The sequence below is a fragment of the Haliotis cracherodii genome, unplaced genomic scaffold, assembly GCF_022045235.1.
Source record: "Haliotis cracherodii isolate W230 unplaced genomic scaffold, xgHalCrac1.p SCAF_9, whole genome shotgun sequence".
Classification (NCBI taxonomy): Eukaryota; Metazoa; Mollusca; class Gastropoda; order Lepetellida; family Haliotidae; genus Haliotis; species Haliotis cracherodii.
In genome coordinates this window covers 53,794,722-53,822,489 of record NW_027266343.1, presented here as the reverse complement: position 1 = coordinate 53,822,489, position 27,768 = coordinate 53,794,722, and the positions used below count along the sequence as shown (strand labels likewise).

General features: G+C 38.6%; 2 protein-coding genes across 5 annotated transcripts in view; one reads left to right on the top strand and one right to left on the bottom strand.

The window, feature by feature from the left end:
• The window catches only part of LOC139453368 (fibroblast growth factor receptor 2-like), a 56,748-nt gene extending 36,711 nt beyond the window's left edge, over nucleotides 1–20,037 (top strand). For all 4 annotated transcript variants that reach the window (XM_071235046.1, XM_071235048.1, XM_071235047.1 and 1 more), the window contains 17 exons: nucleotides 5,854–6,004; nucleotides 6,775–6,899; nucleotides 7,237–7,305; nucleotides 9,119–9,276; nucleotides 9,407–9,530; nucleotides 9,640–9,827; nucleotides 11,938–12,076; nucleotides 12,551–12,738; nucleotides 13,130–13,302; nucleotides 13,496–13,611; nucleotides 13,948–14,058; nucleotides 14,349–14,566; nucleotides 15,042–15,164; nucleotides 15,413–15,483; nucleotides 15,689–15,826; nucleotides 16,404–16,512; nucleotides 16,787–20,037. In XM_071235046.1, the coding sequence (XP_071091147.1) occupies nucleotides 5,854–6,004; nucleotides 6,775–6,899; nucleotides 7,237–7,305; nucleotides 9,119–9,276; nucleotides 9,407–9,530; nucleotides 9,640–9,827; nucleotides 11,938–12,076; nucleotides 12,551–12,738; nucleotides 13,130–13,302; nucleotides 13,496–13,611; nucleotides 13,948–14,058; nucleotides 14,349–14,566; nucleotides 15,042–15,164; nucleotides 15,413–15,483; nucleotides 15,689–15,826; nucleotides 16,404–16,512; nucleotides 16,787–16,897 (2,312 nt within the window). In that variant the 3' untranslated portion in view covers nucleotides 16,898–20,037. The remainder of the gene's footprint in view (nucleotides 1–5,853; nucleotides 6,005–6,774; nucleotides 6,900–7,236; nucleotides 7,306–9,118; nucleotides 9,277–9,406; nucleotides 9,531–9,639; nucleotides 9,828–11,937; nucleotides 12,077–12,550; nucleotides 12,739–13,129; nucleotides 13,303–13,495; nucleotides 13,612–13,947; nucleotides 14,059–14,348; nucleotides 14,567–15,041; nucleotides 15,165–15,412; nucleotides 15,484–15,688; nucleotides 15,827–16,403; nucleotides 16,513–16,786) is intronic.
• A 265-nt stretch (nucleotides 20,038–20,302) lies between these two features.
• LOC139451988 (uncharacterized) lies at nucleotides 20,303–25,811 on the bottom strand. The gene is made up of 3 exons (XM_071233268.1): nucleotides 25,788–25,811; nucleotides 21,247–21,749; nucleotides 20,303–20,345 (listed from the first exon to the last, which is right to left on the bottom strand). The coding sequence occupies exons 1-3, from the start codon at nucleotides 25,809–25,811 to the stop codon at nucleotides 20,303–20,305; spliced, it is 570 nt and encodes a 189-aa protein (XP_071089369.1).
• Nucleotides 25,812–27,768: the final 1,957 nt, after the last annotated feature.

Genomic DNA, 27,768 nt, shown 5'->3' with positions numbered 1-27,768 from the left:
CGTAAAAGGCGTCTATGCTTGTCGTGAGAGGCGCCTAACATATCCCAATTGCATGGATTGATACTCATAATATCAATCACCGGACTGTCTGGTCCAGACTTGATTATTTACAGACTGCCATCATATAGCTGGAATATTGCTGATTGCGACGGTAAACAAACTAGAAAAAAGGATCAAGGTTCCCATTTGAGGACAAAAACTGAAACCAAAAATATTTTTGCTAATATATTTTAAGAATATTCTGAACCCTCTTCAGTTGGTCACACAGAATCATGAACTTACAAGCAAAAATAATCCAATGAGATATCCCTTGTTCACATGGAAACAACTTTTTGTTATTTGATTGTATGACAGATAGAGGACAATTTTGCTTTTAACTGAATTATGATCAATAGAACAATATACTGACAAGCATTGCTGAAACCCGTGAATATTGGTTACCCATTTCTGCTTTAGGAAGTCGAGAACCAGTTCGTATGTAACCACTGAGAAATTATTACAATATGGCCACAAGAGACATTAGACTTCGTAGTCCTTATTTATAAATCCATATTTTGTGTGGAGCACAGATTGAACCAGTGTGAGAAGCCCACTGTGAAGGATACACAGGGTAGTGAGTACAAGAGTCGGTTCCTCTGCATTCCATGTAGGTAAAACGACTGGGCCACTCCATGAGAACCACATGGCAGCAGGAAATGGCAGCCACCTACTTTAAAGTGCTACATGTATTGTTTGCAAATAGAATTTTGAGCAATGACAGGGTGCGAAATGGGGGTGTTACTGCTCGGGGCAGACCATGCTCTTAGCATTCTGCCGCCTCGTCCCATTGCCGGTGAGCAAGGAACTAAAACAATATTGAATGTTTTCGCATACAAAAAAAATGGCGTCTGTGTTGTACTTCAGTAATTGTGAGGTGGACATGATCTGTTGAAATGGAGAAAAGTTCAGTACGAACGTTTAAGTGTTTTGGAGACTGAGGGCCTGGTGGTTTGCTTAAGAAAACTGTTATGAAAGAAATATTTCTATAGTCCTTTGTGAACTTTTTATGTTTTATTATTTTACAAAGTTGGAATTGCATTGTTTTTTAATGCTGACTTTACAAGGCATTAATAACGTGAAAACATGGGTGGCATGATTTTGAAAAAAAAGACGTTTAAATTTTGATTGGTCATTATGTCAATGTCATGTGACTTTTCACAGTCTGTTGTCAGAGATGCAGGATATTAACCACATTTATTCTTTCACACTGGTTGCATGAAACAGTCTTGTACCACAAAAGCACCCTTTTGATGGGGATACCACCTTGTGGGCCTTGACGGGGCGACAAAGATTCTGATTGCCAGGAGATTGAAATTGGATGGAGCAACAGTTAATACCCTGGATGAACAGTAAAAAGTTGTAAAAGTCGGCGGTCAATTGATGTGACCTTAATTTATTACAGTCATCTCACAGGTTGGATGAGGCTGTGAGATGGACATCGGGTGACACTGATACCTGTTTGAATGTCAAGGTCGTGGATGAGTGAATCTGGACAATGTCGGTTCCATGTGAGTGAGCGAGAGAGTGGGAATGAGGGTATGTGACCAGCGGTGGTGATCCATTTTTATCGCCACAATATACAGGAAGTGAGCAGTGACACCTGTAGGCCCAAAATATCGTTAATCTCCCTCGGGTATTTCAATGGCAAGCATGCTTGTGGACAGAGCCCGTTATGGTGTCCCTTAGTGGGGTTTCTTTGAATACCAGTGAGTTTTATTGTCCCCGGAACATGATCACATAATTACAGGCGGAAAACTTGGGAAAACTTTTTATTCCGAGATATTAGCCTCTGCTATAAAAAGCATTCATTCATTCAGATAAAAAAGTGACAGCAAGGGTATATTAAGAACTTTATGACACCTTTCTCTTGCATGTCACATTTCCGATTTATTTAACTCCACATTCATCTGTGGGAAGCATGATACAATTCTCCCCTTGCTTTCACTCATGCATTGTCACTCAATTATCTAACATCGCAGAGTAAGAATACAACAGCGATGCCATCTGGTGTCTGTTTGGCAAGGTACGGGATGCAGCTGATAGATTGCGAGGACTTTTATCATAGGTCATTGAACAGGTATACATGCTCGGAATGGAGCCTGGGAATTTTCCTCCTGGAGTTGATATAAACCCAGATAGATGTCTAAATATTGTAGTAATATTACTACCGAGCAGATGAGGGGTGGATGTGAATCAACAATTTTGAATTCAGCGATGGGCATCTCCTAGTTATGAATTACCCAGCAGTCGAGCATGGAGTATGACAATGCACTAATGGGATGCTTGGGTGGGGTTCCTCGTGTACATGCTCCCTCACCCCCCTCCAGCCCCCCCCTCGGACAATCCATCGATGCACATCATGGCACATGAATACCTGTGTATCCTCCATATTAGGGACAGATGTGTAACGAAATGATACTTATGATGTTAAAGATTATTGTCTTGATGGCCGCCTGACGAGCCTGAGCGGAAACCAGGGGGTTACCACATTTAGTAAGAGGCGTGGGACCATTAAGAAATTGTTATGTCTATTCCAGCGTAGAGAATAAGAATAACTACAGGAAATAGTTCAGATGAAAAATGATTATTTCAGTTTTATTAGATCTTAGAATTTGAAAGGGGAGTGAAAAGGTTTTTGGCTAATTGGCTAATACACCTTTACTTGAAGATTGAATTGTATTTGTAATTCATTGGAGTTTATTAACTTGCTCAAATTTATAAGAATGGATTTTTTGTCAAAGGATTTGGAATTTAGTAGACAGTAATTTTGTTATAATATATTTGTATATTGTGGGTGATGCGTACAAGCCTTTAGGGCTATTTGCGATGTTATTGCTTGAGGATAAGTTTGCTTGTCTAGATATGAGAACCACATTCCTACCAAGATGCTGCTATACACCACCGAACACCTTTATACAAATACTGGCAGAAATCCTTCATGTTTGTTAGTTTTTGTAACACGCCTATCAAAATGAGGAATCAGATACGAATTTGCCCGATGTAGTGTGCGAAATAACAAGGGCATATTACGCATTGTGAAAAAAATGTGCACTTGATGCTGAACTTCAAAGTGCATCTGAGGTGTATTGCAACAGATGTCATAATAACCTCCGTTGCAACAAGTATGTGTGTAGCTCTTCCTTTCACCTCCCTGTATGCAATCTGTTCCCCTCACGAGATGATCATTGTTTAGGCTGGGGGTCAGGTTACACAGATAGTAAAGTAATTGCAGTTTTGAGATTTGAACTTGCATTCTGTAGTTTTAGATGTAGGGTTTTTCAGTACAAATTTGAGCCAGTGTTTGTGTGGTTGCATTGTGCAGCTGGGTGGGAGCTCGCGATGATTATACAGTAGACAATTGTGGCGTTTCTTTAATTTTAAATAATGTGCAGTTGTAAAGGGCTGTGACTCACTGGGTCGCTGGCTGAAATAATAGCCATAGGCTTCGAGAAGGGTTTTGATTTAACCAGACGACAATATTGTATTGTGGCTAGAGTGTTGCTTGTTCTTTACAGTGAATTTCCCAAAATTCTTTACAGCTATGAAAGATATGTTAAATAGCATACAGTATTGATAACATCCTAAACATCTTAATAAGAATTGAAATAAAATTAATTGAATTTTTAAAAATATTGTCATGATCACAACATTTTAAATATGTAGGCTATATTCTTTTATTTTTTAAAAATCTACCAAAGGAATTCAAAATAAAAAAGTTTTCGACACATCAGTGTGACTGTTAGCACTGCAGTCTCTGCTGATTATCAACAATTTCTCGTCTAATGCCTCCATAACCTGATTTCGTGTGTGTCCATTGTGTGTGCCGAGGTGAATGTGGAATGTCACAAGTCCCAGGTAGGGTTCCCCTAAACAAAGTTCTGGCACACAGATACCTGCCAGCAGTGTTTGTACGTCTGCTCACAGAGGGCCAGAGGCGGCCATGTTGACATGGATTCGGAGGGTGGACTTCTATTGGACTCAATTTGGGCCTTGGAATTCGACAAAGACGGAAGAAACACTTGTTTATTTATGGATATGAATTTCTTTTGTCTCCATGGTAATGCCAGTGATGGTTGTATGGAATTGGTTGTCACTAAAAGGCAGATCTGGAAACTGGTTTGAAATGTTTAAATTGGATCCATTTGGTTTATGTTAAAATAAAAATTGTTTATGTGAAATAAACAAACTGGATAAAGCAGCCTTCCTTCTTCCCGACTAGTTTGTTCATGGACAGACCCATTTCTGAGCATCTTTCCTGTTTCACTCTGTAACTTCCTGCCTGCGCTCATGTCTGGTCTAAATAGACGTTGCTAAATACATCTCTTTATGAGCTGGACCACCACCTTTTGAAAGTCAATGAATGAATTACAAGCCAATTTTCAATTTGCTGACTTTCACTTAAGTTACTTGTGCGCTGTGGCAAGGGTTATCACACCATTGATAAAATTTTGCTCAATCTGTAAGAATATCAAGTCCTAACTTCAAATGACTCCGGACATGAAACCTCTCTTATCTCTAAACTCACTTTCGCTGTTTGTTATCCAGGATTCCAGGTGTGTTTTTTAGGCTTATATCATCCTAATTTAGAAAATGAGCTACCAATTGAAATCCTGCCATGTCGTTTGACTGCGGTATATACATCGTTACTAATAGTGATATATTGACTCGTATCGCAGTGGTAAGGAGCAGGCAGGAGGCAATGATAATTATAAAACCATGTCTACGCAGCAAAGAAGGAAGTGCCATTTATTTAATTGGCAGAAGCCTACAATTGAGACATGAAATGTGAGTCTTATTTTTAGGCAGTATAAGAAATAATTGAACTTTCTATAAAGAGAATCTTTATGGAGGATACACTGAAGATAACTAGATACGGAGAAGCTAATCCAAACAACATGATCAAGTCTTATGAAGTGGATCATTCTTAAGTCAATTCGACAGTTATATTAAACACTTGTATGTTGGATAAACTTGTTATAGCATGCAAATTGGAGATGAATGTTATAAGAATGAGGAACTGCTGAAGACATTCGAGCTTTCTTTGACTTAAATGAGCGTTGTATCCCATGTGTAGTGCTGTGTATTTATGCGTGTTTCACTTTTACTGATCTAGAAACTAGTTCAACGATAGTAATGGTGTTGTGAATAATCCAGATATCATGAACTGATTTTATAGTTTGCAAACGTTGACTATTAATTGTACAACATGACATCAATCACTGGATCCCTGGTCCAGACTCTAGTCTTTACAGACTGCCGTCATATGGCTGGAATATTGCTGAGTGCTGTGTTAAACAACAACCAACAAAATAATTGTACAACAGTAGTGATGCTTTCAATCATTGGAAATAATAAACAAAGTTTAATAAGACCAAGATATGTGCAGATTGACATATTAATTACATCAGTCATGACCAGGCGCATACTTGCCTGGTACATTGTGTCGAAAATCTTGTTCTGTTTAAAGTGTCAGGGTGGGTTATCTCCCCTCGTTGAAATCATAACTTGATAGCTTATCTTTACAGCGACAGAGTTGTCCGTTTGATAGCAGAGTTGTCAGTTAACTGATAAATATGACATGATAGTCAGATAAGAAGCCCCCACAGATGGTACCCTACATGCACTATTGCGTGTAATGAAAAATAATCCAAACCTTCTTAACAGCTTTTGCCAATTAAATAACTGGTAAATTTACAAAGATTACCTTGTTTTAATATATATATTTACATTTTCCACATGAAAGTGTATTTTTAACCTTGAAGGTCAATTGCACTTGTAAGCCATGGTTTATATTTTATTTATATATATTTTCAGTGAGACCGTACTTTAGGAAGCTGCCCGAGACTGTCTTACAACACATCATTGGTGAAACTATCAAGCTACGGTGTCGAGTTCGGGGCCATCCCAAACCTTTCCTGACATGGTACAAGGGCGACAAGCTCATTGACCATACCAGCAACGAGAGGTAGGTGTATGACTGACATCTTCACCAGAAGTTGATTGTTTCAATGTATTTATGATATTTTGTTGCATTTGATTTGTTATGAACGGTATTTCTTTTGTGAGCAGTGTTAGAAGTGTTACATACATGCACCCATGTGGGGATTGTGGGTTTGAATTGGTTAAGGGCGGTGGGGTAGCCTAGTGGTGAAAGCGTTCGCTCGTCACACTGAAGACCCGGTTCGATTCCCCACATGGGCACAATGTGTGAAGCCCATTTCCGGTGTCCCCACCATGATATTACTGGAATATTGCTAAAAGTGGAGTAAAGCCAGGGTCACTCACTCACTTGGATTGGTGGTCGTAAAGAGGTGACAACTAACAACCACAAAAGCCATCTCAAATGGGAATATAGATAACACACTGTCTTTGAAATCTATTACCACATCTTACATTTCTCTTCTATAAAATCAAAACAAATAATCTTCCTGATGCTGATTTGAAAGAGCCGTCTTGAGCTGACTAGACTTGCTTTTGTATATATATCTAGATTTGTTTTATTTTCATATAATAAATATGTACCACAGTCATGGTGCATGGGGTCAGGTGGTCAGCCTGTGTGACATGGCTGATGCTTGCTCCCTGATGGCAAGAATTGTTGCCCTTGCTTGTCACTAGTTTGCCTGATCGAGATTAGATTATTCACAGACCACTTGGGTATTGTATTGGAAGAACTGATACATGTATGTGTGGGTTTAAAGAATCTCTTCAGTAATTGTTTGTCCACACTTGCAGGGTTACAGTGAACCGCTATGCGTTGGTCATTGAAGACGTGCAACAGGAGGACGAGGGGAAGTACGCATGTCATGGACAGAACCAGCATGGCGAGGTCTGGGGGAATTTCACCCTCAAAGTTCGAAGTAAGTATTTTGACAAGGAAAATATTATTTCATGAAAGGTGGCTACTTGTCCACTGATCACTCCACCAATCGCAACTAACTGTATCGTGGCAAGAATAGAAATACTGACATTTCGTAAAGGCAAACTTATGTTTAACTTTTCTTGTTTTGATGGCAAATCCCATGGGCTTCTTGTCTTTGGTTTTGGCGTGTAATAATACATCTGATGTTTTGCGATATAATTATCTGGATGGCCAATGAAATGCTGTTCATTCAATGTCAAGTAATTTTGGATGGAAAGAACAATTTTGATGTCTACATATTCTATGATTGCTCATAATTTTTGTCTCTTTTGCAGATACAACAAATTTTGATGACGACGTAGAGGATTATGACAGTGATTACGTTAATGAACCACAAGTTCCTGGTGAGTACTTTTTGTTTGTCATTTCTACAGAGCTACAAAAGTTTTACACAAATACAAGTATACAAATATATTAATTTTACTGTTGATATTCTGAAGTTTGTGGTCATTCACAGACCATGTGCGAAGGTTACTAATTAGCCGTAGTGAAGAAAAGAGAGGCATATTGTAAGTAGTCTGTAGGAAGATAGCATGTAACAGGATATATGATAGGTGAATGAGAGAGCTTCCAGCTTATCACATGGCTCGGTAGGCCCAGGGGAGGGAGCACTGATAAGGGTTTCCACTCGATTGGGGCCCAATTTGGTGGAAGAGGAAGAGAGAGCGAGCTTATCAAAGTCTGGTCCAGCTGAATTCCCATAGTGACAACAGTTATACACAGTTACCTCCCCTTGAACTAAATCCACCCGATTAAAATTATTCTTAGGCCTGTTCGTACATTTTCTTATTTATTTTTTGTTTAGAATGTTATCGCTGTTTTTTGAAAGGATTAAAGTATGTAATATTGTTATGGCAAAATATATGTATTATATAATCAGTATTTATTTACTGGAGGTAATGAAAGGCCACATATGGTGTAGAGTGAAATGGTCATGATGACTGGACATGGTTCCAAGAACTGATTTAGAAAGATAATCAGACAGATGACTTAATTCTGGGCGATGGAAATGATTTAGTGGGGATGGCTACGGACAGATGTGAAAAACATGGCAGGGAATTCTGGGAAAAGACAGTAAATGACTACTCTCTTTCTGCCTTGGAAAACCGTTACAACTTGTGTGCTCAGAAGTTAAGGAGGGCTATTTAACAGTTTTCTGGCACACTGATGGGCCATGGAAGGGGAAAGCACATCTTCTGTACAACTCTCGACCCTTTGATGCGGGATACGAGAAATGAAACGCGATTGATCAGCAAGTTTAGCTTTGGAGTCCTTCTGCCTGTAGTAGCAGACGGCATTTCCTTTCATGATGGTTGAGTAACAGTTGCCACCAAGCATCAACTTGCTGAAAGAAGTCTTTGTTCGTTTCCAAACATTACCTGAAATTATTTGTGCAAGTGCACATCTCTCGTCAGTCATGGAGGAAAGCCTGTCAGTACTTCCTGTTTCAACAATTGCTTTTGATTTTTTTGGTTTTATTGTTTACAAATTTGCATTTGCACGGGGAACATTTTTGAGATTTTTACAGTAGAAACTCTCAGTGACATTGAGGGCGAAACATGTTAATGGTTTAAAATGGTTGCTGATGGATTGATATTAAATGCATATGTAAAAGAATTCAACACCATGCAACCTGTGGAATAGCCTATTTATAAACTTATAACAAAAATCACTATCCAATCAAATCCCATCGGAAAAGTAAGAAATGGGAAGGACCATCAAAAAGTAGAAACTCTGAGCTGAGCAGCTAATTTGAAGGCAGCTGCTTTTAATTTAGTCCCCATCGGTAGAAATGTAGGGTCTGACGCATAATGAAGAGGGAAGGCGAGTCAGTACAAGGGGCAGGAAGCACCGCGGACTGCTGGAGCCATATCAAGATGGCCACCACCAAGTTAGAGCAGTGTTGCAAAAAAGAGGCAATTGAGACTGCATTTAACATAAATAAATATTGTTAGTGAAGGATAAGAAGTATTTGGTAGGAGATTTGGAATTGTGAAACTTCTGTCAATAAATGTTAAGAATTTGTTTGAACTTATTGGGGTAAGATTGGACAGTGTGGAGTTTGAGCCACTCCTGATTTTGAAAGATCAAGAAATATTTTCACTTATTTTTGAAAATGTTCTCATGTAAAAAAATGAATGTGTATTTCTTTTGTAGGAAAACCAACATGGGCGAGGAAGAAGGAAGACATGAAAGACATTGCAAAGCCAGCTAACTCCTACGTGGACTTTAAGTGCCCTGCAGTTGGAAAGCCCAAGCCTGACATCAAATGGCTCTTTGATGGTAAACCCTTCAAGCGAAACACGTCTGGCCAGGTTAGCAATATAATATGCATATTATGATTTAATATTGATGAAAAAATGCAATTAGTAAAGACATCGCAATACAAAAATTGTTAAAGAAACAAACAAAAGCATTTCAAAATATGTCCGCTTATTCTTCCAGATGTCCATGAAGGGGTACAAGCTGACTCTTGGCGATCTGGTTCCTCTTGACAGTGGGAGGTACACATGCATCGTCAGCAACACCCACGGCGCCATCAACTGGACATATACGTTACAAGTTGTCCGTAAGTACCAATACCACAATTAACACTGTCAAGGCACCAAAATATTTTTATGATTTGAAAATACGCTAGAATTACATTTTCTGTATGAATTTTTTCATGTTTGTTTCAGAGCGTCTTCCGCATGCTCCTATTATTAAGGGTCCTAAGAATCAGACTGTAGTGGTCGGAGAAACAGCTGTTTTCAACTGCAGGATTTTGCTTAGTGACCTTCACCCTCACATACAGTGGCTACGCCATTACACTGTCAATGGCTCGTATACAACGCCCGAAGGAGACCCTTACGTCAATGTACTACAGGTATGAGCACTTATTGAACTTATTGAAAAATTAACAGTTATAGTTTTATTATTTCAAACATTTTACTCTCTATTGTTTTCAGTTTCGTTTGTAGTTTTGTAGAATTATACAGAAGTAAAAATCTCGATGTTGTGCCGGAAGATGTAGAAACAGAAGTGAAATAATTTTGTGGTGAGAGTGAATATTTATTTTTATTCACACCTACCTAGATTCAGCATAGGTTGTATCAACAAGACTGTTGTTGTCAAATTTGACATTAAGACGAGCCTGTTTTAATTCCCTCTCTATTTTTGCCCTCTTCAGACTCAGGTAAGACTGCAATGTTGGCCAATTGAGTTTTGATGTTGTGGCATTTGTGCCAGTACCAACGTTGTAGTGGGCCGTTGGCGCTGTCGGAATGATCCTATAGAATGTTGATGAGATGAATGACTGATGACCTTATGCAGAAATATGACTGGCTCAAATGGGAGCAGTGAAGACGCCATCTTGTCGTCATGTGATATGTAGTGTACATTTTCCTAACAACTATTTTTAAGAATTTATTAGCATCATTTGAAAAAAAGATATATTCCTCAAAACAGAAAACCCAAACCAAACAAAAATGTATGAATTATTATTTTTGATACTTATTTATTTAATCTGTTCAAATATCCTCATTTGGGGAAAATATATAAAAAAATACATTAATTTCTTATTACAACAAACAAGTTATTTTCGAAAGATTAAATTATATTTAACGTAAAAAAATGATGACAAGATGGCGCAGCATGTGATGAATGAACACGGTCTCTTTTACAGCCTGGCCTAGAACATGACAACATGCTAGAGCAGTCTAGTTGTCTAACGTCCGTCTTTGTCCATCTAGTTCGTCTGTCTAGCATATTTAGTACAACACTGTATGGTCTCTGCGACCACATCAGCACATTCACTAGTTGCACTATTAACATCATCTTGCACTTTCAGGAATCCAGCCCTCGGAATGTTGCACATAGTTACTGTTCTATCAAGGGAGAGCCAATGTTTTCATTAGTTTACTTAATTGAATACTGCTTATATATTTCTGTAATTATGATGTATAACAATACTTCTTTCATCTTTCTTTAAATAAATGTTTATAAGCTATACATTATTGCACATATATATTTCTTCAATTAAATCTTTATAAATTGTGCAATACTTCTATATATGTTAAAAGCTATACAAAACTAGTTTATATTTCTCTAATTAAATGTTTATAATTATACATTACTGCTTCTATTATTAGTGGGTTAGGGCACTATATCTGTTGGCTTAATTATACCATGATTCTTCAAATGAAAATTAATGTTCTTTCATTATTCTTAAAATCGTGATGGATAACCAGAAAGTTACGAGAAAGTCTGAAGTCAAATTGGCAAAATTGCAGGCATCTTATCCACATTGATAAGAAAGTTAGGGAAAGTTAGACTGTATAAGTCAGGGCTCCTTGATAGAAATCTTGAAAACGACCATTTTAATCCCATTTGAATTGCAGCATCAATAGCATGAAGGTACGCAAGCCTTTGGGTACCACCTGTGTTCTAACCACAATGTCCGACATTTAGACGATGTTAACCGCTTGTCCCGTGTCAGTCTCCCATCTGCATGTGTAGACACGTGGTCTCCGCACACACATTGTTGCACACATGCACTGCTAACAATAAAAAATATTATTGATTCTTTTAATGAGAACATGACTCGATGAGTAGGATGGCATCATTTGCTACGCAACATTTTGCTAAAGGTGTCTCAGACAAGTTGGATATAATTATGACAAGGAATATTACGGAACACTTCTTTGTTGCACATAAAGCTTCAGGACCACCTCAGCACTCACGAAGTTGTTCATTATATTTCTTGTTATAACATTTTGTAAGCCACAGTTAAAGTGAGACTCTGCTATAGCTAAAAATTAAAATTCTGCCTACTCAGCAGAAAATCTTGAACCACAAATAAATATTTTTGTCATATCTGTTTTAACCCTGTTATCGAGCTTAATTTCATTTGGTGGCGGTCATATACTCACACAATCCTTTCCTGAGAACATGGTAAAAAATTCATTATCTAAACAAGTATTATTATTTTTTAACAGATGTCGAATGTGAACACATCGGAGCCGGAGCAATTGGTTCTACACAACGTGAACAAGGAGACCGCTGGATGGTACACTTGTGTTGTACAGAATAGCATCGGCATTGAATATGGCTCAGCATGGCTGAAGGTTGTAGATGGTGGGTATAACAAAGAAATGCCGATTATTTTTTTAATATATTTTTGTGTCTACTCATGGTGCTATAAACCATTATTGACCTGGTCAGTGGATCAGCGTGTGCTCGATTGTCATTCTCAACTGCCTGGGGAGGATACAAACTAATACTGAAGCATGTTTCCTCCTCTTAGGAAGGCTTGTCATAAGAGACAACTATATGAATCTGATAGGCAGAATCTGTCTCATTAGATGTCGTCAAGGTGGGATGTTACAACATAACACAGATTTCACAGGTAGCATACGCCTAGAATATTGACTCAACATACACTCACTCACTCACTCACCATGATCCAAGAATGAATGGTCAGGGGGCATGTGATTCAGCAGATCCTGCCGTTCAAATCAATGTTTAGTATTCTTTATATGTAGTTCATATCTTGCTTGAGATGAATTTAGCGAGTTACCCTTTATCATGAATTTATGATTTGTGTTGTAGAATACCCGGTGAGCGAATCCTCGGTGGGCCAGGATGTGGAACAACCGCTGACCGTCTCGATGATAGCTGGGGGATCTGCCATCAGCATTGTCATCGTCATTATCAGCATCGGCATTGTCATCGTCTGGTTCCGTCATAAGCGGCGTCTTAGTATGCCGTACAAGAAGAGGGTTATCATCATGAGACAGGTATGCATGCTGAAATAACAAATCATAATCACGTCCTCAATGTGGATGGTGATGCGTTCTGTCAAGGATGTCATCAATTTCATCCATAGTAATATGAATGCATTCGTTGGTCCTTAACTTCTTTTGAGTAGTATATTACAGCAAAAAATACCATTGGGTATGAAAGATGAATCTAGACATGGGGTTAAATGGGCATTGGCAGATGTAGAGGGTCGTACAGGGGATCCAGTGAGGAATTTTGATATTTTAGACCCCTCCCTTTCAAAAATGCTGGATCCGCCATTGACAGATATTGGTTTTCAGTTAATAAAGATGGACGGCTCCTTGCTAAGAACTTTGTTTAGTTGCTTAAATTTTCCTCAAAGTAACAAGTCGTGTGATTATCTTGCAGAACGACCTGTACTACCCCAACAGCAAGGACCCATATGCAACAGTGCCACTGATGGTACCCCAAGTTCGCATCGAAAACAGCAACTTCATGAGGCGTCGGCTATCTTCAGAATTCACGGAAGTGTCAGAGTATGATATTCCTCTAGACAAGACATGGGAATTTCCAAGAGAAAGGTAACCAACTCAATCAGAATTACAATGAGGAAAAAACGAATTGAAATGTTTATGATTTAATGACAATTTCCAAATATTTATATAATGTATATTGACTCAAATTTAGGCTTTGTAAATTTATGTGGTAATATTGTCTTATTGTGTGGTAGATTTATCTTGCCTTCGTAGATTCAACAGTATCTGTTGTTTTCAGACTCGTCTGTGGGGAAAGACTTGGAGAAGGAGCCTTTGGTTTGGTTGTCAAGGGCGTGGCCCTTGGTATTCAGGGAATGCCAGGAAACACTACTGTTGCTGTCAAAATGTTAAAGGGTAAATTTGAGAGCAGTTTGGAGCTCTATTAAACTCACTTCTTAGAACACATCTTGTCGTTCAGCATTATAGGAGAATAACACACTATTAATACAGTCGTTTCATATCACATATTATACACTTGGTTCATTATTGAGTATATTCTCCTTCTTGACAGCCCTATAACATGACTGGAATATATGAACCAGTCTATTATAATAAAGCAAGTCTATCCAGCTCTCAATCAGCATCAGGAAATGTTTTTCTTAGCGTAGTACCATGTCAGGTGGTATGGCAATAAGATTGCAAGTCTGGCGGTACACAGTATCTTACTAATGGTATTTTCCCCTCCACCAGAGGACGCCACCGATCGCGAGATGACGGATCTGATGCAGGAGATGGAGGTGATGAAGTTCATCGGAAGTCACAAGAACATCATCAACCTCCTTGGCTGCTGTACACAGAGAGGTATGAGGACAGACAATGTGGCCGTATTTGCTGCAGAACCGTATCTGAATAAAACCCTACATTCACAGGACGCACACTAAGATGCAACATTAGATTTGTTTGTTGTTGAATGCCACAATAAGCAATATTCAGTGATACGATGGCAGCTTGTCTGAACCAGTCAATCCAGTGATCAATATAGTGTGCTGGGGACCTATTCTAACCCCTCCCAGGAGGCCACATCATAAGAAACTTGTATGATATCGATAAATATTTTGTCAGAAAATTGTATGTCCAATCTCACTCTGCAGGTCCCCTCTACGTCATTGTGGAATATGCGCCAAACGGAAACCTCCGAGACTTCCTGAAGAAACACCGCCCACCAAACTCTGGTTATCCATGCACTTCAGGATACGAGCGCCCAATCATCACTGACGAGCTGAGCGACTATAAACCACTCACGCAAAAAGATTTGATATCATACGCATACCAGGTTGCAAGAGGCATGGAATATCTTGCTACTAAACATGTAAGTCCTGCGAACAAAAAAGCAAACTAGGATCTTGTTGTTGTTATCAGCCATTATTGGCAATATCCTTTTTGTAAATGTGAAGTAATAGTCAAGTAATGGAGAAGGTATTAAAATCAGTTGATTCTACTTCTACAAATTCAAGTGATTTCGATGGTTGGCCAGAAACCTATGATTGTGGGTTCGAATCCTGGTTCGCCCTAATTATGTTTCTAGGTTTGTCAGCACCATACCTGTGCTCATGGGTTTCACCGAAGTGGTAAACTCACCTATATTTAAATCAGTTTTACTTGTTTAGATGGACATTCAGAATGGCCATTGAAAAAACTCATCAGCTGCAACGACTATTTTTATGACGAATATCATGTATTTAATATTCCGGTGTCCCCAATCATGATATAGCCAGAATATTGCTAAATTTGTGTAAATCTGTATGTGTATTTTTGTGACCTTGGATTTGTTTTGTTTTTTTCAGTGTATTCATCGAGATTTGGCTGCGCGGAATGTGCTTGTAACAGATGACTACGTTTTGAAAATTGCCGACTTTGGCCTCACAAGAAACTTGCGTCATGTAGATTACTACAGAAAAACAACAGATGTAAGTGGTCAATCAACTGTTAATTCACTCAGTCTTTCGCTATACTTTGTATGAACCCTGTGTACAGTAATTAACAATAACCATTATCTATAAAACATCTTCATTTCTTCAATAAAATGGCAGTTAGCACTCATTCAAGTTGAAATATCTTGAATTGGTTGGAAATATTCATAAGGGTAACAAGTCTTTTTTTTATGATAGTCAAATTTACGTTTCAAATTTACAAATCAATAACTTGTATTTTGCAGGGTCGGTTACCGGTCAAATGGATGGCGCCAGAAGCACTTTTTGACCGAAAATACACCTCAAAAAGTGACGTGTAAGTATTTACAAATTCCTGCAAAGAATTAATTCAAGAACCTAATTCAAGGAAGAATTCAATCAATTCCACATGATGCTACATTGTTCAGAGACATACAATAATGCCGCCGCTTCGTCAGCTCCAGGTTCATAGCCAGTGATAGGCCTGTTACTTCAGCACATGGTCATAGGTGTTGTATATATTCTATATACTCCTGTTTCAGTTGGTCGTATGGTGTTCTGTTATGGGAGATATTCACACTGGGAGGCAACCCATATCCCTCCGTACCAGTTGAGAAGCTGTTCGAGCTCTTGCGAGAGGGACATCGGATGGAGAAGCCTCCATATGCATCAAATGAAATGTAGGTCATTTTCTTTTTCATTTTCCTTGAGCGCCCGCATCTGAAGACTATAAGGCTAAAAAATATGGTCTTGGTTCTCAGGCACAGCCGCATCATAATAAAGCTCACCACACGTTTCGTTTATATTTTCATTTCTTTTAAAACCATAAGATTCCTTAAATATTCCAGGTCCAACAGTTGTCAAATACTGTATTCTAGTATTTTACTGATCTAGGAATACATTTATGTAGGGAGGCCCTTTCCCAGGTTTATTGTACAAAATTGTTTATTTGGTTACACAACTTTTTGTTTGGTTACATACTAGTTTGAACAACAAAAAAAACAACAAGACACTGCCCGCCCCAACTATATTTTCAAAAACCATTGCCTGAGAACCAATTTTTTAAACCCCCAAAATGTTTATTTTATTAAAAGTGCAAAGAGAAAACACTTTCACAGAAATTAGATAACAGAAATTCAAATGAGAAAAAGTTCCTGTGAATAAGGAACAGTGTGCTGATTAATTACGTATGTGTATTATATTGTGTTAACTATTCATGGCTTGAGATTACATATGAATATATCTTTTGTGTTGCAGGTACGGTATAATGCACAAGTGTTGGCAGGAGAATCCCACGTTGAGACCTTCCTTCCAACAGCTTGTGATGGAGCTCGACAAGATCCTCACATCCTCGCTAAATGAAGAGGTACGTACAAAGCTAAAGAATTATACCTTCTTGATTATGTCATTGTATCTTTACAAACTGTAAATATTTGCTTACATTACCATATATATAAATTGCTGGGATCTGATTGGCAAACCGAGCAATGATTTTGCCTCCATAAACCAAACAAAATGAATTAGGACGCACCCACTAACTAATGGCTGTTAATAGAATGGTACACATAAAGATGTTTTTCTAATGTTGATCCAATGACTGTAACAAAACTGAGACTAAAATATATTTTTTATATTTTTAGGCGTACTTGGACCTGGAGCCCGTAGATGCACCAATGAGCACGTCAGATAGTCAGTACTCGTCAATGTCCCACAGTAGTACAAGCAGTGGCGAGAGCAATATCATCGAGTAGCCATGTGACCGGTCACGTGATTGTGTGACCTTCCCCAGCAAGGGCAGCAGCTGAGAGGTGCCACGCTACTACTTGTGTGGAATCGGCCAAATTTTGTAACACTGCGGACTTGGGCTGTGTTCTTTGTAAATATACCACACACAGTGTAGGGCAACTATTAGCAACATGCTAATAGATACTACCGCTTGTCAATCCGGCCAAAGGGAGAAGAATTTGAGAGTGCTAGTTACTATGTATCCAATCCTGGGAGTTTCTATGAACAAGACTGAAACTGAGACCTTCACAGGATTGTGAAAATTTATATACCTCACCATGAAAGAATGAGGACCCCACAATCTTCAGTTGGAACTTGGGCACTTTGTGTTGTGTTCTGGCAGTATGTGAACAGGCGTTGTTCGTGAACAAGACTATATTCCTTTCAGATTCTTGCTGGAACGTCTCACTGTGTGACTGAGGGGTGACAGGATGTAAAGAGTACCCCACGAAGAAATGAGTCTGCCCTGAGCTCAGTCATTTACAAAGCTGTTGTGTATATACTTTAGACTGCTCAAGGATATATATTGTTGAGTTGAATTTTATGAGAAAATTTATGTTATTATATTGAGTCCAGAGTTAGAGAATGTATATTTTTTAAGTAGACGCAACTCATTGGACTGTAATATTGTAATATTGTCTGTCGCAAGCTTCCAAAACGTGTGCCAATGAAGTGAAGGAAGGTGGATTGTCTCCCCTTAGTCCAAACATTAATACTTAATTGCCAGTTTAATATATAAGTATTAATAGCCACCGTAAAAATATGCTAATTAAGGGCAGACAATCCAAATGCCTCATGAATATATGCATTTAAGAAATAAGGGTCAGCCATGGGTCATTGGGTTGAAGGTCATAAGATGAATCGTAGGGTTTTAATAGGAACTTAAAACTTATCTTGACTGTCAGAGCAATGGCAGAATTTAATATCAGTAAGTCAAATTATAATAAATGTCTACTACAAGAAACTTGAATCTCTTGCCAACCTGCATTTATCTGGACACGGTCAAGCAGCTGTATTATAAGTTGCCGTCAATGTGCATTTAATCAAACTGCAATTTACATGCATTTTTGTTAGTATCACTGCCAGTGAATTGTTATTGTTTTATGTAAGCATCGGTTGAATGAAATTTATTTTGTTAACGTAACCATGGTAACGTTTAGTCAAAGTTCATGCTAGAATATAGGTTTCATTTTCATCTCTTTAACATCAAATGAAGCTAAATATATTAGCCGGCATATCATGACAATAGGTATCGAGTTGTTTTTGTTTTCCTATAGTGCTTATGGTTCCACAAATGTGTTCAGTTGTCATAGTAACAGGTTACCTAGGCAACACGGTAATGGTGCATTATGGGGGTAAATATCATCAGCTTCAGTTTCATTGCCTAAATTATTCAGTCAACATTCATGTTGACTCTCTGTTAGTTGTGTCATTTCCAAGTCTTCCACATATTTTGTTTTGTGAATGAACCGATATATATTTGGCAGACAATTGCTCTATTCATGTCACCGATATATAATGGCATATCAGACAATCATAGTTAGAATTCGAGCCACTTTTTTCATCTCAATACATGAAATTGTGTCACTTTTCTAGACGAAATAAACAATTGGACAAATTTGATTTCAAATTGCGATTTTTTAATTTAACGGTCATAAAAACTGAGCATTTTGAAATGTTGGGATGGTATTCTAGAGCTGTGAAAACTTCATGTATTTTGAGGTATTACTATATGCAAAATCTCTGTCTCAATGTCTTGCTAAAGCTAGTACTCTCCCATAAGACATGTATTCTAAGCTCAGAAGATGACTCCAAGCCAAGATGAGTAAGCGTCGTGTATATTAGGATGAAGAGTGGACTAACCGGACATGCTTGATGTGCACTGCGAAAGCTGGACATGCTTCAAGTTCGTGTGCTGTTTCCCTTCAACTTGTTGCAGCTTCAACTCTACATTAATGCTTTGTATGGGTGTGAATATTTCGTGACCTAAATGGAGGACTTTTCATGGTGTGCATTTACTTGCAATCCAGTTGAATTACAGAGAAGAGGTGAATTGTTAATATATACTAGATATGGAATAAAAGGGGCATGACGCCAGAAGAGTCTTGGACCAGATAAACATGGGACATGTTCCTGAAATTTCGTACAGGGGAACTTATTCATGACTTGTGTGTTATGAAGATATTCACCACCAATACCAGTTAGCATTTTACATTATATTCACCAGTTCTTGCATTAGAAGTGCAGAATACTACTTTCTGCAAGATATCTTGTAGATGGTTCCTCAGGAAATTGTCACACTGGTTTTTTAAGTATGAGCTTAAGGCTTATATCGTGCAGTTTTATATTCTATTATTGCATTTTGTGAAATTTCTCCAACAACTTTTGCTAAAAGTGGCAACCACCAAACGAATCACATTTTTTTATTTGTGCAAGTTTTTGTTGTGCAATTATTTTAATTAATTAAGCAAAAGTTATTGGAGAATTCCTGGTCACAGTCGCTTATTGTTTTAGTACTGGCAAGTATCGCCTGTTCGTAATTATTTCAGACAGATTCATTTTTAAAATGGCATAATTTAGCCAGTGAATTTTGTTTTTTATTTTAGCTGAATTTCTAGAATTTTTAGCAATTCAGACTGAAATAGGTATTCAAATGTTTGAAAATAGGTCTTTTAAGTTCTTTTATGAGTTTTAGGTGTCAAAATTGTTAAGATTTCAAAGTTCAAAATGCACTTGTTCAAGTTGTGAATTTTGTGTTCATGAATCATTAAATGTATCATCATCCAACCACCATGAATTAAGTATCTGAAAGTATTGCTATCTCAGTATTCAATCATGAAGTCATTTGGGAGTTTTCAAAATGTCAACATTCAGATCAGTAATTGAAACATATAATTTGATGTAAATATTTGGGTCAACTAATTTGTTTATATATTATGTAAATTAATTTGATTCTGAATGCATGTAACAGAGTGTTAATTGTAAATTAATTGTAAATTAATCTCTCTAAAACAAGCTAAAGCAATTGACTGCATCCTATCATCACACTGTTGGTCTAATGTAATATATTTGTACAATTGTTGTAAATTAGAAAAATAAAACTCAATCTGTAGATTACTTTGGTCTTGTGTCATCCAATGGAGCAGGGATAGCCCAGTGGTTTGTGTGGTTGCCCTTCATAGGATCCAGTTCGATCCCAAGACTAAATCCCCATCATGATGTACCTCTGGTTGGGTAGCCTAGTGGTTGGAGCATTTCATAGTCACATGGAAGACCAGTGTTCTATTCCTCATATGGGTACAATGTGAGAAGCCCATTTCTGGTGTCCCTGCCATGATATTGCTGGAATATTGCTAAAAGCAGCTTAAAATTCACTCTCTTATAACCTCTGGGGATATCAACATTCCATCCCACCTGAATGTCCAAGAAAGATGGTTAGGACGCATGAAATCAGAGGCCATGAATTACATTTAACAAGAGGAACAGTTTTTCAGTTACACCATAGACCTTTTCCACTTGTGAAACCTTTAAGCATGGGCATGGTATCCTAATAGGGGCAAAACTGGGATTTTGACAGTGAATTTTGTGGCAACTAGGATGTGGTCCCTGAACAGTTTATAACAATAGCGAGACAACATCGATTCCTGGAATTCTGGCATTGCAACTCATGGGAACACCAGAAATGATCATTCCCACCATAAGCAATTACTGGTTTATCCACCATGTAGGGTTTTCGGGGTTAAAACCGCCCCAGTAGGGAGGAATTTGGTGGTTTCAATGTGTAACCTGGCTGATTGTGTACCATGATACCCCAACTGAATGGGCGGCTGCTCATGTTTTCAGCCTTGGCCTAAAGTCTGTGATATATTATATAGCTGGAATATTGGCTGGTCTTCCGTGATATATAGTTGGAATATTGCCTGGCCAACCGTGATATGTAGCTGGAATATTGCTGGCCTTCCTTGATATGTAGCTTGAATATTCCTTTGCCTTCTGTGATATATAACTGGAATATTGCCCGGCCCACTGTGATATGAAGCTGGAATATTGCCCGGCCCACCGTGATATGTAGCTAGAATATTGCCTGGCCCTCCGTGATACAAAGCTGGGATAATGCCTGGCCTTCCGGGATATATAGCTGGAATATTGCCTGGCCCTCCGTGATACAAAGCTGGAATAATACCTGGCCTTCCGGGATATATAGCTGGAATATTGCCTGGCCCTCTGTGATACAAAGCTGGAATATTGCCTGGCCCTCCATGATACAAAGCTGGAATAATGCCTGGACTTCCGGGATATATAGCTGGAATGTTGCCTGGCCCTCCGTGATACAAAGCTGGAATAATGCCTGGCCTTCCGGGATATATAGCTGGAATATTGCCTGGCCCTCCGTGATACAAAGCTGGAATATTGCCTGGCCCTCCGGGATATATAGCTGGAATAGTGCCTGGCCCTCCGTGATACAAAGCTGGAATAATGCCTGGCCTTCCGGGATATATAGCTGGAATAGTGCCTGGCCCTCCGTGATACAAAGCTGGAATAATGCCTGGCCTTCCGGGATATATAGCTGGAATAGTGCCTGGCCCTCCGTGATACAAAGCTGGAATAATGCCTGGCCTTCCGGGATATATAGCTGGAATAGTGCCTGGCCCTCCGTGATACAAAGCTGGAATATTGCCTGGCCTTCCGGGATATATAGCTGGAATATTGCCTGGCCCTCCGTGATACAAAGCTGGAATATTGCCTGGCCTTCCGGGATATATAGCTGGAATATTGCCTGGCCCTCCGTGATACAAAGCTGGAATATTGCTGACTGGACTACAACAATCACTCGTTCAGATGCCGGCTTTCCAGTTTATCCTCGCCACTGACCAAAATGATGCTTGAAATCCATCATCAACGTTATAGCCTTTCATCACCATCCTCAATGTTCTCTCAATGAGGCTGGGGATTTACAAAGAGACTCTGCTCCCTGCAACCAAACGCCGTTCTGGTATCGTGAGGCTGGTATTTAATGAGCAGACGACCGTCCGCCGATTACCTTCAGCCAACACGGCAATCAACCTATCATATTGTTTGTTTATTCTCAAATAACCGAAACAATAATATTTGGTCAGTACATCACCCGCCGAAAGACGCGTATAGAGCTGGGGCAATAATTCACCGACAACTGACTAAAGGTATCGCTGGAATGACGATCACGCACATGCAGGTTGATGGCAGATATATGGCCAGTCACATATTCCAGTCACATGGAATGGTGGGTTTATATACCGCATCGGTAGAGCAATACCAGCTAGACATGGACTGGGTTCCGTATCGCTGTCTTCAGCAGAGGGTATAATTTATCGTTCACAGTTGCTTAGATGAAAGAATCGGAAGGGGCATTTTTTCATTCTATCTATGTCGAGCCCACTGTCTTTTTTGATGGAATGAGGAGATAAGCGATGCATTGTTTTTACCCGGCACTTAGTGAATACACGTGTTATATCAGATCAAGATACGGGCAGAAAAATACATGTGCCCTGTAATGTAGAGCACGTGTGTGCAGCGGAACACTATCAGTGGAAGAGATAAGTTTATTCGTTCAAATGGTGATACAAGCATAAGTATATAAATAAAACCAAACGGAAATCCAAGATGGCGGCATTTGGGCCACGATGGCCGTTTACTATCCTTCCAAATCTCTCAATTGCAATAATTTAAGTAACACTAGCGCGTGTAAAATCATTAATGTTATCACCCCATTGTATACATATGACTAATACACCAGAAGCGCCAGCAGGGTGTCTATAGGAGAATATATATATCGATATATATATCGCAGGTTGTCTAAAGTTAATTTGTAAGGGCAAATTTGTGAAATACTCCGTTATTTTGAAAGAGGGAAATACATGAATTCTACACTTCTTTAATTAGCTGCAGTAAATGGATTCTACCTTTAAAACGCGTGGAATAGCTTCAATGATGAACATGACGTCACCAATAATACTGTAACGTCAATAAAATTACGTAAAACAATATCTGATTACGTCAACAATGATACAGTGGGCGTGGATTTATTATTACATGTGTGCTTCCTGTGTCATCTTGAACCATAAACATGATATCAAGCTATGCATTCAACAATTAAGTGCAATACTCCCATGTTATACCGTTTCATCCTTCTGTTGAAAGGCAGGGATTAAAATGGACCATGTTTGGACATCGTAAACCGGGACACAGTAAACCATATAGTTTGTGTTTCACAGGTTTTAACAAACACAGAGAATATTCGCTGGACATGCAGGGTTGGTTGTGTTTTTTTTACATATTGTTTGGCTCATGTTTTTAACGAGACATGTGCGTGTTTTCAAGCAGTTGCCAAAAGAATAACCCAGCAAGCCCTAGTTTTAAAAATGTTTGCAATTGAATTGATAATCGTGAACAGCAAAACCAGGTTCCATTCCAAGTGGTTTGGCAAGATATCTTGAGAAAAAATAACATTTTGATGCAAAGACAATTTTATAAGGATACATTCACATACATTTACATACTAGTAATCAGATATATATATATATATATATATATATATATATATATATATATATATATATATATACTACTCAAAAGAAGTTAGGGATCACCTGATTCTTTCATATTACTATAGTTCATCTCTCATGTCAAGACAGATTAAATTTACCATTATGAAAGAATCGGGTGATCCTTAACTTCTTTTGAGTAGTATATATATAAAATAATTAAAGATAACTCTGTAACCCTCGAGTACATTGGTACCGTCAGTTCTCAGGGGAGTGTTAGTCTCACAGTCTCCATACCATATTATTTTCGCTTCCGCCAAGCCATTTCTGTAATGAAAAAGCTCTAAATGAAGCAAGTCTAGATTTTCATCAGGTTCCTATCTCACTGCTCCTGTCAAATTTAAATGGGGTTATTTGTTTCTATCAAAATTATACATTTTCACAGACTAAGCGTTAGTCAAGGGAAGTAAAGGCTGCTGGAACTGAGAATGGAATGAGGTGAATGTTTCAGTAAACAGTGCACCGTGTCTGCAGGAATACTAATATTATTTCCAAACTGGGGTTACTGCTACCATAATGAACAACAGAAACGACCGAGAACAGTTTTGAATTAATTCTCCCGTTTCGTTTGATAAACTCGTTGCATAATCCTAAGGTGTCTTTTTTTCTATTCCATATTTTTTAATTGATTCAATAGTCGGAGATGTCACAGGAGTGTCCTGCCATTACCACTGCTTTCATCTACCACGTTGTAACGAAGAGAATGCTGTCACCGCGCGCCGCCCACGGTCATATTCTTTTCTGTATTATCCACTTGAGAAGAAAGTTCCGACTGTTTCCAACATGACGAAACAGGAAAACACCATGAATTGATGAATAATTATTTACACGACAACATCACCTTGACAGACAAAACTATTTCAACCAATTCAATGATATAAATGCGAAGTTGTAAACAACCACTTCTATATTCGTTGATTCTATAATCGTATAGATTCGAAACACGACGCTGGGCCGGTGCCGGCGTATCCACCACCAAACGTCATTCTTATCCGGTGACTACGTCCGGGAAGTGTTAAATCAAGGCAGGTAAAATTCCCCTACTTTCAACACCAATGTTAGGGAAGGCAAATAACCTATTTTCGTTTCTCGCCATTTAAAAGAATATGTAAGACGCCCGTTTTCGTCGTTATTAATAAGACCCTGGATTCAACGTTCTTAACGACTTATATAGTATACAGTAAACTACGGTTATAACGAACACGCTTATAACGAACTAACGGATATAACGAACTAACTTTTTAGTCCCGACTGTATGCTGTAGTTATGCTGTATATATGCTTATAACGAATTACGGGTATAACGAACTAAAATTAGTAGTCCCTTTGAGTTCGTTATAACCGTAGTTTACTGTACTTCGAAACATACCATACAATATTAAGTGTTCTCATGAAATACACTTTATAGGGAGGAATCTATATACTAGTACATGAGGTCAGACACTTTTAGGTTTTAGTTTCACACACACCATGTTTTTTTAATATATATATACATAAAAATAAAACTATGCATTTATGTATTACGTATAACTGATAGAAAAATACCTGTGTCGCTTTTAACATCAAAGTGTATTCAGCCACGTATGGAGATTTGAAGATGTCAGATGCAATGTTTCATTATGTCAGATGACTATGAATCCACATTCGCTTCACTTCATTTGAAGTTGTTTGGATTATTTCGTAACTTTCTATTGAAAAAAGGAGCTTTATTGAGCAGAGAGAAGGCGCGGAAAGGAGATACCGCATATGCACCCTCACACAATCGTCATGACATTCATGCTGAGATCAGAAACAGGTTAGAGAAGCTTGTGTTGCCCCGGCTACGACCGTGGCCTTGCATTAAATGTACACATCTCCCCCTAAACCTAATCCCCCTCCCCCTCGCTGACCCGGCCGCTGAATAGCTCGGCGATAATCCCTGAACCTTCCTCCCGCCCTTACTTCACGAACAGAAAAGAATAGCTGAAAAGGGCGGGAAAAGAGGGTATCGTCTGCCAATGTTCGTCTGCTCGCTGGCAGCGCATGCTAATTCCAGAGAGATTTGCAGGTGTGCGCTCAGCCCAGGGGAAAGTTTGTAAGAACGCAGGTAGCAAGGTAACTTAGGCTTTTAGGATGTTTGAAGCGCCGTGGTTTGGTATCAGAAGCAATGCTTGTGAACTATTTCTTTGAGGGCTGGAGTTGCTCAATGGGACGACATATTGATGATGTCACGGATTGGCCGCTGGCGCCAGTGATACATTTTGCACGATCTCCACGTGCTGCGAATGAACACATACCTGGCGGAACACAACTGCCTGCATTTCTTCGGGGTTCAGCTGACGAATCTTAAAAAAAATATCACGCAATTTTCGAAAGGATTTGAATGTTTTATAGACCCATCTATAATAGACGATTTTGAAAAAAATTCTTTTAAAAACCTTTGAAATGATTAACATCGTATGATATAAGATATATCTTTGTAGTCTGGTATTGAGAACATCGAAACATATTTAACGAAATTAACATTTAATAAAATAGGCACAACTACAAGACATTTGAAATATTGCGGTAAAGCAACAATGTTGCCATGCCAAGGAAACAACAGAAAAAAATAAGAACTCATTTTAAAAAATGGAAACTGTTACAGTAGCCGGTTTGGTGATATTAGCGTTTAATCTGTAGGAAACAATGACTACCAACTCGTTGTATCTGATAACAGCTGATATTCAAATTGTTACATGTTTGTTTAAAGATGGCGAAGGGAAACATTGCACCCTATATCACTGCATTATGACGTAGAGGATAAACGTCAAGGCGAAATAAAGTGTACATCCATGTTTGTTGTGACTGAAAATAAACAAACAAGAAACGGTTATTCGATGGCTATGTAGTTGATACGGACCTCAGGCGATATTATATGCAAATACCAACATGTACATCACGACAGGTGACGTGCACATGACGTCCCAGGGATCGCAATTTCATGTGTATACTTTCTTTGCCCGGAATTTTATATGTAAAGTGTATCTACATGTATAATATTCTTTAACCGCCACCAAGTAGCTGGGAAACTTCTGAGTGAGGAGTAAACAACAAACAAACAACAAATATTTTTTAAAGACGACATAATTTAATAAATGTTATTATTGTTAGTCACGAAACATCATATCTATTTGTAAAATTATTTCCTATATATAACATATGAATATCATAGAGTATAACATAGTAAAGAATCATGGTCATGAGAAGATTCAAATACAATGTTTCGGAGGAATCTTAAATACTTATAGTATTTCTGTTGTTACCATAATAGAACAAAAGTTCATACTAGACATGAGTAATATTTCACGTGAAATCATGATCATATTTAAGCGAATAGACGCCCATGTAAGGCAACGCCCTATTGACGGATAGATTAGAGATGGGGGGTTCTTCAACATTGGTCGAATCTTTCCCCCATCACATAACATTGCCAGAGTTTGGTCGGTTTAATACTTGAAGGATTTGATACGTTGTTGATTTGTATGCTGAATCCCGTCAGTGTATTGATTTATAAACTCGCCTTCGTCTTTAGATCCATTCATTGTTATCCCATCTTTGATCCTGTCCTGTCCGGCAAAAAGGGCGGGAAAGTCAACAACGGCACGTGGATCGGGCATTTCCGGCACCCAGGTCGCGTGTTTATCCGGGTACTTATGTTTACTTGATTACATCATCAAGGGCATGTCAGATCAACCTGTTTTTCTGTTGTTTGTTTGAAATTTGTTAGGAACAAACTTAGATATTATGTAAAGAAGAGTAAGTTACACACCCTACAGTCGCGTTTAGTTGCAGTTGCGAGTCCAGACATGTACACAATCGGGATAAACACTCTCACTTCTCACATCTCGACCCGTGAAGATCCGGTGTAGAATAGGTCTTCGGCAACCCATACTTGCCGTAAAAGGCGACTATGCTTGTCGTGAGAGGCGACTAACGGGATCGGGTGGTCTGGCTCGCTGACTTGGTTGATGCATGACATCGATCCCAGTTGCGTGGATCGATGCTCAATATGTCAGTCATTGGATTGTCTGGCCCAGACACGACTATTTACAGACCGCCGTCATATAGCTGGAATATTGCTGAGTGTGGAGTTAAAAACAAACAAGCAAAACTCCTGCATCTCGACACAATGACAATATACAGTGACACCTCTCTGCCACTGAAACTGGTGAGCTGAAACTAAAAAAATGTAGGAAGAATGATTTTGGATGATAAATAGAATCTCAACCGTGTGTA

Coding starts and splice junctions, on each gene's coding strand:
- LOC139451988 (XM_071233268.1), bottom strand. CDS start 25,811: ATGCAGGCAGTTGTGTTCCGCCAG. Junction 21,750..25,787: donor AGGCAGTTGTGTTCCGCCAG/GTATGTGTTCAT, acceptor TGATTGTTGTAG/TCCAGTCAGCAATATTCCAG. Junction 20,346..21,246: donor TTTGTATCACGGAGGGCCAG/GCAACATTCCAG, acceptor TTGGACATTCAG/GTGGGATGGAATGTTGATAT.